Genomic DNA, 14,556 nt, shown 5'->3' with positions numbered 1-14,556 from the left:
AGCACTACTCAGGAAAACAGTTCACAAGAACAAATTATTTTTAAAGGTATATATGTAATTTAGATAAATCAACTGCAATAATAACATGCCTAAAAAGGTATGGTATTCAAGACACCTTATTTCCTTCCCTTGTTATGGTTTCATCTCTTTTTGAATATGATTCATGTTGTCTTATTTTACTTCACAGCTCATTATCCACTCTGTCAGTAGCTCCTTTCCTCAAACCTAATCATACATATAATTAACATAGATAATGACATTTAAAAGAAGCAGTGCATGTCAGCTCTTTCTCAAATTGTGCAGAGTAGACCCATTGTCCTTGAAGGAGCTTCTTCTAATTAATTACCACCCCTTCCTTGTAGAGCAATCATATTAGCAAGAATTGATTGGGCGTGTAAGACACTTCATTTAGCTGTAAGAAAAATTCTTTAATTAAAATAATTTTACTGCTGATAAAATTAATGCACCCCATGAAAACTCACTGGATTGAATTTAAGATTTCTCTGTTGTGATATTTTATCAGGGAAAAATGTAAGTTCTTATTGACAGCAACCAGGAGAAATCTTACCATAATTTGTATAATTCTATTAATGTATTTTTATTGACTCTAAATTTTATTTTCTTTTGAAAACATTCTGGGAAAAGTTATGTTTCTGCGTCCTTATAGTAGACCTCAACATTAATCTGGGTGCACTATTTAAATATTTATTGACCACTGATTATTTTCATATGGTCTTCCTTCACTAGGACAGCCCATTTCATTGAGATTCTTAGATACAGGGATTACATAATTCATATTTTTTGACAATGAAATTTATTCACAGGGTCTATGCATAGATTATGAAGAGACAATGATTAAATATTTTGCTGATAATTGCTCGGCACTGATTTATCCAAAAAAAATTTTGATTTCATATTATTATACCCCATGTTAATATATATATATATTATATTTACTACCATTCTTAAAAATAACTGTGTTTTCTCATCTCTCTCTCACTGTCTATAACTCTCTCTCTGTCTCTCTCTCACTGTCTATCTCTGCCTGTCAAAAAATTAAAAAAAAGAATAGTAACTGTGTTTTCCCAAAACAACTACTCCCCAAATTTTCCCTCAAAAATCATATTTGTTGTTTGATCATTGTGAATATATTTCCTTTAAACATTTTCAGGTCTAAAAATTTAATGTCCACAAATAGCTGGACATATGCAAGCATTATTCCCACTTTGAGGTAAAGGGCAATCAAGCATAAAAAGAATGCAAGCACTGAAGTCCATGAGCTGGATTTTTGTGTACCAGTAGATAGTATTTCTCAGTCTGCATATTAAAAGCACTTGGAAGGCTTTAAGGATCGTCTGTGTCCATCTCACTACAGTCCCAGTTTGATCGTTCAGCAGTGGAAGTTCAGTATTAATTTGTATGTTTCAAGAGTTCCTCAGATGATTCAAACAGTAAGCTAGTGCTTACAACCACTGAAAAAGCACAATACTAAAATATTCCTAAAACCAGTTAATTCATTTATACTCACTAACCTCAGCTGTTGTTTCTGTTTGTTTTACTTGATTGTAAAATAGTATTCATAACACAGTCTCTGAAATCTCTTTTAGTGCTGGCATAGTATATTCAACAAGTCATTGCTCTCATCTACCACTTTTGGTCTTGAGTGTGATTTGCTTAATGAACTGATAAGTATTTCTGTCATTAGAGGTTGTTAACTCTCCAGAATAGTATTTTATGAGCATGATGAAATAAATTATCATGTCTTCTGTTTAAAAGGCTAATTGTTAGTTTATTTCAACACTGTTTTAATGTAATAGTCATCTTATAAATGCATCTGCTGTCAGTTAAATAAAATAAGCCCTTAATTGAGAAAAGACACATTACAACCACTAGTATACTGATTGTTGCTAAACTCTGAGGCCAAAATATCATTGTTGGAAGAAATATCCCCTAAAATAATTTAATTACCACATAGTTTAAAGGATTGGGAATTGAATTTGTATCAGATATGTCAAATACTATTAAATCATAATTTAAGAAATATTAAATCATAATTTATATGAAACAAATTAGATTCTGAGATAGGAACTACCACTCTATAAAAGAAAATATATATTTAATGAAATAAAAGTATTGAAATAATTTTATTTCGGTTATTCATGTCAGAAAACAAGGAGTTCAAGCAATACCTCCATCACTTGCTATTTTCAGTCCATAAACAAGAACTTCCATGTATTTCCAGCTTCCATCACCTCACGTTAGATCCAAACAACTCCCTGCTATTTTGCACTCTCTCAATTCTATTTCTTCATTTGATGATCTCTCTCTCTCTCTCTTTGTTTTTGAAAGTGTTAAACTCTACAAAGATTTCATATTCCTTCTTAAGTAAAAATTAGAACATTGAACCTGCAAATTTAGGTCCAGTATTATCTGTCACACAAGACTTACTTTCATGCTTTTTTCGGAGCTCCCCCCGACCTTCAAGGATCCATTTCTTCTGACCCAATGCTGTTATACATACATATATACATACATACATATAATCCAGAATGCTGATTTCCCCAATTTCTCTTTATTCTCCATCTCTGTCTTAAATAGCAGGTTTGCTCATGGAAAAAATTTCCTGACCTTCCAACCTACTTTCTCTGTAGTCCATTTTTTTCTCTTTCTTCTTCTTTTTTTTTAAACATTTTATTTCATATAGAATTGAAGATTTATCTCTCTGAGTATTTGTTCTCCTTGGAAAGAAGAGAACACATTTTCTTTACACATACATATCCTGCATTAGGAAGTAGTTAGTTTAAAAAAATGTAGGATGTAGTTGCGGATGAAGCAAATAATTTTTTAAAGATTTATTTATTTATTTGAAAATCAGAGTTACACAGAGAGAGGAGAGGCAGAGAAAGAGAGAGAGAGAGAGAGAGACAGAAAGAGGTCTTCCATCCAATGGTTCACTCCTCAATTGGATCAGTTAAAGGAAAAAAATCAAGGACAAAGATTGTTACTTTTATTTTACTTTATATTGTGTCTGAGTTATAAAATACTTTGTGTTGGGGCTGGTGCTGTGGTGTACCAGGTGAGGTAGCCGCCTGCTTTGACTTCATCCCATATGGGCACCAGTTCGAGTCCCGCTGCTATACCATGGCCATCCAGCTCTCTGTTATGGCCTGGGAAAGCAATAGAATATGGCCTAACTTCTTGGGCCCTGCACCGACATGGGAGAACAGGAAGAAGCCCCAGGCTCCTGGCTTCGAATTGGACTAGCTCTGGCCATTGGGGCTATTTGGGGAGTGAATCTGCGGATGGAAGATCTCTCTCTCTCTCTCTCTCTCTCTCTTTGCCTCTGCCTCTCCGTAACTCTTTCAAAATAAATAAATATATCAATAAAAATACTTTGTGATTAGAAAATGAATACTTATCTAATTAATTTTGAAGTAATCAGGTACATCTAAATATTTTTTAAAGTCCCATTACCTGCACTTTCCAGTTGGCAGACATAGTCAAACTGAGGAAGAACTTTAGCTCCACAAATGTCATTGCAGGTGACGCCACAGTAGCAACATGAATGATGAATTAAGTGAATATTCTTCACACAGGAACTTGAGTTTCTTGTGTACCAGAGGATGCATGTGTACTGGAATAAAACAAGTAATGAAAAGTAATAAGAATGAAGTAATGAAAAATGATAAATATCTTATTAATGTTTCAGTATACACAAACACATCTCACACACATATTTGTGAACCTTTTTGTGATAACAAATATGAAGGTTTATCAAAATCTATATCTATGTACAAAAACTTAACAAAATAGGGTTATACTGAGAGGATTCTGTACAATCACTTCTTCACTTAAAATGATAACAGTTAAGGTTAAAGTAAGTCATCACTAAGGATTTTGTTCTCTTTGTGTTGTATACTTTTTTCTGTTTAATTTTAAAAATTTGTTTGTTGGGGTCAGTGCTGTGGCACAGCAGGTTAACACCCTGGCCTGAAGCACCGGCATCCCATATGGGCACTGGTTCAAGACCCGGCTACTCGACTTTCAATCCAGCTCTCTGTTGCGGCTTGGGAAAGCAGTAGAAGGTGGCCCAAGTCCTTGGGCCCCTCCACTCCAGTGGGAGACCTGGAAGAAGCTCCTGTCTCCTGGCTTCAGATTGGTGCAGCTCTGGCTGTTGCGGTCAATTGAGGAGTGAACCATTGCATAGAAGACCTCTCTCTCTCTCTCTCTCTCTCTCTCTCTGTGTGTGTGTGTGTGTGTGTGTGTTTCTCTGCTTCTCCTCTTTCTGTGTAACTTGGAATTTCAAATAAATACATAAATCTTTAAAAAATTATTTATTTGCTTCATTCACAATGCAGAGAGATAGCAAGAGGACAGAAGAGAGTACGTGTATGGGAGAGAACCAGAGAGAACCTGCTGGTTCACTCTCCAAATGCCTGAATGCCTGCCACAGCCAGGGTTGGGTCAGGCTGAACCCAGGAGCTGGAAATTCCATCTGGGCATTCCATATGGATGGCAGATATTCAAATATCTGAATCATCCCCTCTTGCTTCCCAGGGAACACATTAGCAAAAGCTGGAATCCAGAGTGACATCAGATGTCAAACCCAGGTATGGGTACCATATGTGATATGAGTGTCTTAATTGGCATCTTAACCAATAAAGCAAATGCCCAACAATGTATTTAAATATTTTGAGCTAAGAATAGCAGATTCCACCAAATCAAATACATGCAATCTACATTTCTTTCTGGCAAGCCTACTAGTCAAACATTCATTTGAAAATCAGATTTAAAACATCTTGTAAAGACTTTGAGGTAGGGCTGCTGCTGTGGTGTAGCAGGTAAAGCGGCCGCCTGCAGTACTGGCACCCCATAAGGGACATGATCAAGATCCAACTGCTCCATTTCGGTCCCACCTCTCTGCTATGGCCTGGGAAAGCAGTAGAAGATGGCCCAAATGCTTGGGTCCCTCCACCCTCATGGGAGACCTGGAAGAAGCTCCTGTCTCCTGGCTTCAGATCGGTGCAGCTCTGTCCATTTGGGGAATGAGCCAGTGGATGGAAGACGCTCTCTCTCTGCCTCTGCCTCTCTGTAACTCTTCCTTTTAAATAAATAAATAAATCTTAAAAAAAAAAAAAAAAAAAAAAAAAAAACCTTACAGGTGATGAATGAGTGAGGAGCAGGTAGCACGTAAAGATGGCTGAGGCCAGGAAAGATGACAATAACATAGATTCTTGTTCACAAGTATCCTATCTTGCTCTTTCTGTTAGTTTGTATATTACCTTTAGACCAAATTAGACTTCTTGGCTTCTCTGAATTAAAAAAATAAACTTGCCCATAATAGATTAAAGGAGTATCAGAACAACTTACCTGTCAATAGGTTCCCCTATTGTGAATGAGGACAAGAAGCCAATGTGACTTTAGACAAAATTTAAATTTACAGACTATTTGATGTAGAAAGCTAGAGCTCTGATTACACTGTTTTAAAATTAATAAATTCTTGTCTGACTTAAGAAATTTCACTAGGCCATATGAGTATGGAGGATTACTGTATTACTGTATCCATCTCTAAAAATTACATATCATGAAATGTTCATGAGAGAATGCACATACACACATGCATTTTACTTCACAGAAACAATAAGAAAATAGATATACAATACAATCCTTAGAGTAGATTAATAGAACATGATTAAATTAAGAGTGAGATGAAAGACTAGATGCTTTTGCATGAATTAACTATAACTTCATCTCTAAATAGCTATGACTTTGCTACTAGCCAAGGAAAGAAGATAAACATGAAAATATAGCATAGCTTGCATTAATGACTCATTTAATTTTCATTCATTCGTTTTAGTTTATTGAGAGAACTATATCCAGACAATATTCTTAAGTTATATTTGACATTAGGTGTTAAACAATTGATAATATATTAAAAATATTGTTGTGGAAAATAATTACATAATTTACCATAAATTAATACAGTTTTTACAGTAATTCAGCTTTTGTTTTAAGAAGAGAATGTCATTATATTCTTAGAACTCTATCTATAAACTCTATCAAATCTGTTACCATTATATTAATATCATATTAACATGAACAAATACTATCATATGGTATAAAATTCATGGAAATAGATTTAATGAAAAAATTATACATGGATTTCAAGATTTTTCACCAGAATACATGTATATTTTATTCAAAAAATAAAAATAAAAAAGTTGCTAATCCTAGGAAAGTGATGATTCTCATTTGCGGGGTCTAAAATATAAGTGGCCTCATAGAGATTAAAAATATAATGGTGGTTAGCAGAGACAGGGAGGGGAAGAGAGAAGAGATGGGAAAGCGCCGAGTGACTGGTGGTAAGTTGTATCTAGATAGAACTACGGAGTCCTCTGGTTCTCTTCTGTAGTAGGGTGACCCTAGATAGTGACAATGTATGGTACTTTTCTCTATTGGAAGAGAAAACCCTGAAAGAAAGGATTTTAGATGTTTTCACCATAAAGAAATGTTAAATGCTAGAGTAGATACTCATATGTATGATGATTGAATATTATGCAATCATAATGTGATGAAATATTGCATAGTACTTCATAAATGTATAGAATTTTTGTCTACTAATTTAAAATTATTAAACACTATTTTCTTAGTTATTTAAAAATTAGTCAGATGAAAATGTAATGATTAATAGCCATTTGTAGGACTACATAAATGTCTTTCTGAAATGCAGATACTATAAATTGCTTTTTTACATTGAAGATAATTTCAAGGAGAGGCCTGATTTTCTGAAGAGAGAGGGTGGAGCATGGGAGAGAGAGAGAGATGGTACAGTGGGAAGTATCACTAGGATCCTAAATCTGTATTTATGAAACACACGAAATTTGTTCACCTTATATAAATTTTTAAAATACTATAAATAGGGACCAATGCTGTGGTGTAGCGGGTAGCCACCGTCTGAAGTGCCGGCATCCTATATGGGCACTGATTCGAGTCCCGCTACTCCACTTCTCATCCAGCTTTCTGCTATGGCCTGGGAAAATAGTGGAAGATGGCTTAAGTGCTTGGACACCTGCACCTGCATGGGAGACCCGGAAGAAGCTCCTGGGTCCTGGCTTCAGACTGGCCCAGTTCTGGCCCTTGTGGATATTTGGGGAGTGAACCAGTGGATGGAAGACTCCTCTCTCTCTCTCTCTCTCTGCCTCTGCCTCTCTGTAAGTCTGCCTTTCAAACAATAAATAAATCTTGAAAAGCATTTACTCTTTGCAAGTGAAATTGGCCTCTTTTCATTTGTTGTTTACAGCCCTTTCCTAAATTCCCATTGAGCTATGTTATTTTTCACTTGTTGAAGTCTTTATTTTTTTAACTTTTTTAAAGATTTACTTTTATTTATTTGAAGTCTTTAATTAGTGGCCTATTAAGACTTTAATATAATGTAGATTAAAAGTATGTTATCTCAAACTTAATAAAGAAATATATTCAATTTTATTAATATCAATGAGAATTGATAATTGTATTGCAGTAATTATCATACATTTGCTTCAACATTGATGATTTAATGATTTGATAAAGTCATTAAAAGTAAAAAGTACACTCTTAGTTTTATTATTGTTTTCATTGAATTCATGATCTAGACAACAAATGTTTATCAGAAAAACCACTATGTTCTGAGAATATATTTCAAAATTCATAATTTTCAATGTTCCCTCTATGTACAATGTAACAGAAAATCACATAGTACCCCATAATGACGAACATTTTCATGTTGGTTAAAATTTAGAAATAAATACATTTTGAAAAAAATAATTAAAAATATATCATGGAAAAATGAATTAAATACAATTCTATTTCAATAAAATTGTTTCACTTTTGTGGTAGAGTGGATCTAGGATGATCAACTCAATTCAGATTGAATAGCACATCTCTCACATTTATTTAGTTATTTTTTTAGCACTGAAACTATTGTGTCTGGTGTAGTTGAGCAGTGCAAAAGCAAACCAGGATGTTGGTTTCCCTGAATAGATTATAAATTCAAATTGTTATGCACAAAAAGAAGGGAATGGGAGCAGAGCTCCAGCCGGCATGTCATGGGAGAGAAACAGACTGTTTGGGGAAGGGCACTTAGTTACAAATGCATAACCAACCTAAAACAGAGGTCAAAGATTGGTCTTAAATGTAAACTATTCCTCAAATGTATAAATTTACTCTTACACTACAAATAGAATAAGCTACATTTATTTAAGAAAATAAACATTACCTTAATTGAAGTGAACAGGTGGTACTTATAAATTACTCATAAAATATACTTGGAAAATAGCAGTATGTTAATGCTTTATGCACTTGACTATTCAATTCATGTACAAAAATTAAAAAGAGGAACTCATTCCACATTTGTCCTATTTCTTCTTATAGTGAGTGGGGTTCCAGGGAGTGGGGATATAAAGACATTCATTTGGAAATGAACATCTATATTACTGTTGACAGTGAACTAATTAACTGGCACATATTACAAAACTAAACTTGAACTGACTTTGAACTTCAGTCATCGTGTGAGAGGCATAATTTTTGTAAGCAAGCAGTGAAATTAAGACAACGATGAAGTAGTTTCACAAAGATTATAAAGAAACAAGAGATTCAAGAAAATTGTCCATAAAAAGAAAAGCAATCTCTTTCTTGTATCACATGTCAGATGTTATATCAGAAAGAAGTAAACTTTCAGTCCCACAACTTTGTGATTTTCATTTGATTGACATAAAATACATATTTATAACAATTTTATAACCCTAACCAATGAATTTATTAAATCTTACTTCAAATGTATTCAGTATTGCTGTCTTTAAGTCTTCTTTTTTATAAAGGAAAACTGATTTTGATTGAAAATATTGAGAAATTTTTAAAATAGCTCTAAATGTTGATTTCTTATTTTAACAGCTAACTTTCTTTGGCAAGATGTGTATTTCTTTTAGCAATATTACCTTTCAGATATATTAAGTATTATAAACTCTCCCTTAAAGAAACTGCATACCTAGGATCCCAGCACCTGTATTCCTTGTGATTCTATTCATGGTAAATGAAAGCATTTACCACTTTTAAGAAACTGTATGGAAAAACAGAGAAAAAAATGTTTTTCTCCATATGAGATCTTAATAGAATAACCTTAGTGTGTGTGTGTGTGTGTGTGTGTACTTGCTTACACACTACTTTTTTTTTTTTTAAGATTTATTTATTTGCTTGAAATGCAGAGTTGCAGAGAGGCAGAGTCAGAGGCAGAGAGAGAGAAAAGTCTTCCATCTGCTGGCTCACTCCCCAGATGGCTGCAATGGCTGGAGCTGAGCTGATTCAAAGGCAGGAGCCACGAGCTTCTTCCAGGTTTCCCACATGGGTGCAGGGGCTCAAGCACTTTGGTCATCTTTCACTGCTTTCCCAGGCCATGACAGAGAGCTGGATTGGAAGTGGAGCTGCCGAGACTTGAATTGAACCGGTGCCCATATGGTATGCTGGCACTGCCCTACTTACATGCTATTTTAAATTAAGTGTATAAGTTCAGTAGTAAATATATCATTTAAACACATATTATTGGCATATTGCCTCCAGTTTTGTTTGGTGGTACCCACACATAGTATCTGTATAATAAAATAGGTAAAATGATGGAAACACAAGAGTTTGGAAAATGATTATTGGTGTTGACAACTTAATGACTAAACTAAATTCTGCTGATATGTGAAAGCTTAACAAACATTTTTTTGAACCTAACTATTCTATAGTCATTATGCAAAGAAGTAACACAAAATTTAATTATTATAACACCCTAGCTTCTATTTACTGAACTCACAACTAATGTGTTTACAGTCATTCTAAGAAATCTCATGTAGTGTGATTAGTGCTATGTAGAAAAGTAGTTTCTCATATAATGGGAACAGGAAGGAAGAGTCCACATAACACAAAAGCAAAGAGGAGGTTTTATTCTGGTTGAAGGCATGTATTTATAGACTACGTGAAATGGGAAATACATTAAAAAGTGAATAATTTCGTAGGCAAAATAGAGAATTATGGAAGACTTTATTTAGGATGAACACATAAGGAAGGATTCAGAATAGCTGAAACAGAGAGTTCCTTAGTCAAAGCACGCATTTTTTTTTTTTTACTACTTAAATAAATAAAGAGTTAACTGACAGGAGTAATGGGAAAAGCTGGAAATAGAAAAGACACCATATTTTTATGTCTGTGTATTTGAAATTGATATAGAAGATAATATTTATGTGAGATGTTCTACATATTGTCTGCCACATGTATAGGAGTAGAGATCCTATGGTACTAAGGAACCAGTTACAAGCTGCTTAACTCATTAATTAACACAGTTTTGGATTTCTGAAATATCAAGAAGAATATGATATCTCATTTGTATTTGTGTCTCTGGAAGGATTCCACCTCTGAAAATCAACATTAGAGAAATAAAACCTTTATGAGTTTGAAAAAATCAAACTTTAGAGCAGTATCCTTAAAAATTAGGTTCCCACAGACAGTAATTTCAGTAAATAAGCATATTCATATTTTTTGTTATCTGGGTTTTATTAAAAGTGGGACATCTGAGAGGAAAAAAGTATTTAATATTAATTGCAGTATTCTAAAATCAAGACAGTTGTGTAGGTTGGCCATGGCAGAATAGATTTTAGCAGAAGCAGAGTTAGGTTGTTGATAGAGTATAGAATACATTGATGAAACTCAAGAGGGAGAAGCTGTTGGATGAGAATGGTAAGGTTAAAAAAGACAATTTGGCCTAAATTTGTATATATGAAGTGCATGTAATTTGCATACAATAAATAAAAGAATTTCAGTTAAAATACCAAAAAGCAAGGCAATTTTGGAGAATTAAACTAAATCTTTACAGTTACATATTAAGAATAGTGGAAAGAGAAATAGAAGCAATAGAATAGGATAATACTAAAAAATAATGACAGTAACAACTATAAAAGACAAAATGCATCTCCCTTGAACTGATGAAACATTTGAATTTGAATTCTTAAATTCCTCATGGATTTTAAAAGGAAGAGGAGTGAATATTTAAGAGAAAAATAAATTAACTTGAAATGTGCACATTCTAATTAGAAACAGAATTACTAAAAGTCAAAATAAAAAAAATTAAAATATCAGAAAGACTCATGTTCATTTATTGTCCCTTACTTTTTCATAAAAGTGAATACTGAAAACTGTTAAAAGAATGATTTATTAAGATACAATTCCATATATCATGTTTATGTCCACATTAAGCATTGGATAAAACTTTTAAGACAGAACACTCAGTGTGAGATTAAAATATAAAACGTATCTTAATTCTCACTCTTCTTCTCTCATATATGTGCATTATAGGTGAATTTTCATTTTTAATAATTATAAAGTATAAAAATAAGATACCATTTTAAATGAACATGTGTATGTACCACAGAAAAATGTACTAACCAACCACAAAAAAGGAAACCTGTTGAAGTTAAAGGGACATTATGAGAAACAGTGACTTGATCAGCCCTTGTCCTGACTGTTGATGTACAATTTAATCCTTTATCCCTGTTAGTATTTTTTTTTTGCTTTAGTTAATACTATTGGTTGAACTCTGTAATTAATACACATTTATTCTTAGGTGTTGAAATTTAACTGAAAAGTGATCCCTGTTAAATATAAGAGTGGGAATAAGACAAGGAGGAGATGTACAATTTGGGACATGCTCAATCAGACTTGCCCCAAATGGTGGAGTTAGAAATGTGACAGGGGATTCCAATACAATCCCTTCAGGATTGCATGTACCAATGCCATCTCGCAAGTCCAAGTGATCAATTTCAGTTCACAATTCATCACACTGATAGGTCTAAAAGTCAAAGGGATCACACAAACAAGACTAGTGTCTGCGAATACTGATAGAATAAAAAATGGAGAGAACAATCCAACATGGGAAGTGAGATACACAGCAGACTCATAGAATGGCAGATGTCCTAAATAGCACTCTGGCCTCAGAATCAGCCCTTAAGGCATTCGGATCTGACTGAAGAGCTCATGAGAGTATTTTAGGCATGGAAAGCCAAGACACTCTGGAAAAAAAAAATCCTAAATGAAAGATCTCTGCAAGTGAGATCCCAGTAGAAAGAATGGGCCATCAAAGAAGGAGGTACCTTTCTCTGAAGGGAGGAGAGAATTTCCACTTTGACTATGGCCTTGTCTAAATAAGATCAAAGTCAGTGAACTCAAGAGGCTTCCATAGCCTTAGAAACTCGTGACTAGAGCCTAGGGAGATTTCTGACGCCATAAACAAGAGTGTCAATTGTTAAGTCAACAACAGGAGTCACTGTGCACTTACTCCTCATGTGGGATCTCTGTCCTTAATGTGTTGTCTAATGTGAATTAATGCTATAACTAGTACTCAAACAGTATTTTACACCTTATGTTCTGTGTGGTCAAACTGATGAAATCTTTACTTAATATATCCTAAATCGATCTTCTGTATATAAAGAGAATTGAAAATGAATCTTGATGTGAATGGAATGGGAGAGGGAGCGGGAGATGGGCGTGGTGCAGGTGGGAGGGAAGTTATGGGGGGAGACAAAAGCCATTATAATCCATAAACTGTACTTTGGAAAATCATATTTACTAAATAAAAGTGTTTATAATAAAAAAAGAAAAGGTCGTTTTAATTTTGAATATTGTGAGAGGTATATTTATTTACCTTTTGTACTATATTTATACTTTAAACAAATATTTTAAAAATGATATTTCAATAGAAAACATTTGTACATTTCTAGGCGAGTTCTCAATGAAGCCCAAGGTTTAAGAGTTGTTAATATATTAATTAATGTCTAGAATTTTCCACAAAGTCATCATATTTAACTATTTCTAATTTTCTTAAAGGAAAAGTTTGAAATGATTTATAAACATTTATTGAAGATTATCAACTTGATTTGTTATCTGTAAGGTGATAAGCATTTTTACCCTGGAGGCATAACATTATATCACATTCCCCTCCAAAAATAAAACAGAATGGCAGAAAGCAAAACAAACAAAGCCTTGCTCTTTCCCCAGTTCTGTGATAAAGTCTCATGAGATTGAGCAAATATCAGAATGTTTCATCAATGTAGAGAAATGTACAGCATCCAAAGGTATTTTTCACAATTTATGTTATCCCTTAGGACTGTACAATTGCTATACAATGCAAAACTTGTCTTAGGTATTTTTTCTGTATTCTCCCATGCTTTTTAATATTATCAGTATTATTGCAGCATTATTCACTTCGTGATTAGGTACTATACTATTAAATAAAACAATTAATTAACTAAGCAGTTAATGACATAGTTTTAGGTTGAAGATGACTTTCATTAACTTCATGCATTTTTGTTATAATTAAATTTCACTTTTTCCAGAGAAATAAAAATATCTCAACTCCTTTCAATATGTCATTTTGCTTCCAAAGCAGCTCTAGATTTCTCATTTATGCTGTTTTCATACCATCAACAGACACATTTGGTAAACTTATCAAGCCAGGAAGAATACATCATTGACAGGCTAAAAGAGAGTCAAATATTCTTTTTTAAAAGGTGATAATTGATCAGTTATCTATTTTCATACAGATCAAGTTTCTTCAAGTAGCATTGTGCTAGATTACTTCAGTTCCTCATTAGTTGGAATTTTGCAATTTAAATGTATATTGAAATTAAATGTGTGTTAAAATATCTTTGTCATCTGTAGAAGTTAATGTGAATTGAATGTTCTTACAAAAACACCTCTTTATTTTTACAATACAATTTTAAAATTATTTATTTATGTATTTAAGAACAGAGTGAGAGAGAGAAAGAAAGGGAGAGAGAGAGAGAGAGAGATCTTCATCCACTGGTTCATTCCTCAAATGTCATCAGTGGCTAGGACTGGGCCAGGTTGAAGCTGAGAGTCTAAAACTCAGCCCAGGACTCCTACATGTATGGCAGGAATCCAACTACTTGAGCCACCATAGCTACAGTCTCACAGGCTCTGTATTAGTGGTAGCTGGAGTAGAGAACAGACGCTGAATATAGAATCCAGGTCCTTTGATACAGGACACAAGCATCTAGGCTGAACTCCCACCCCACCAATATCACTTTGGTGTAACGAATCTTTACCTAACCAATTTCATTTTCTTTCATTTTTTTAGATTTATTTTATCCATTTGAAAGGCAGAGCTGCAGAGAGAGAGACAGAGACAGAGACAGAGACATCTCGAATCTGCTGGTTCACTCCCCAAATGACCTCAACAGTTGGAGGTTGGCCAGGCCAAATCCAGGAATCAGGACTTTCATCCAGGTCCCTGATGTACCTGGGCCATTCTCTGCTGCCTTCCTAGGCACATTAGCAGGGAGCTGGATTGAAGTGGAGTAGCCTAGACACAAACTGACTTCCACATGGGATTCTCTCACCTCAGATGCTAGATTATACCACAATGCTGGCCCCACTGATTTCATTTTCTACATCCAGAAGGAGACTTTAAATATATTCATGAATTTGGTTTTCTATATGTTCTTATTAATTTAATTCTGTTTTTTTTTT

At 34.0% G+C, this 14,556-nt stretch overlaps 1 protein-coding gene across 1 annotated transcript in view; it reads right to left on the bottom strand.

Annotated features, from left to right (window-relative positions):
• The window catches only part of EYS (EGF-like photoreceptor maintenance factor), a 1,804,868-nt gene that overhangs the window by 1,680,294 nt on the left and 110,018 nt on the right, over nucleotides 1-14,556 (bottom strand). The window contains 1 exon segment of the mRNA XM_089333540.1: nucleotides 3,475-3,634. Coding sequence (XP_089189666.1) covers nucleotides 3,475-3,634 — 160 coding nt within the window.

This window comes from Oryctolagus cuniculus, chromosome 5 (assembly GCF_051225735.1).
Source record: "Oryctolagus cuniculus isolate XC-2025 breed Fujian yellow rabbit chromosome 5, ASM5122573v1, whole genome shotgun sequence".
Taxonomy (NCBI): Eukaryota; Metazoa; Chordata; class Mammalia; order Lagomorpha; family Leporidae; genus Oryctolagus; species Oryctolagus cuniculus.
This window is presented reverse-complemented; position numbering and strand designations above follow the sequence as displayed.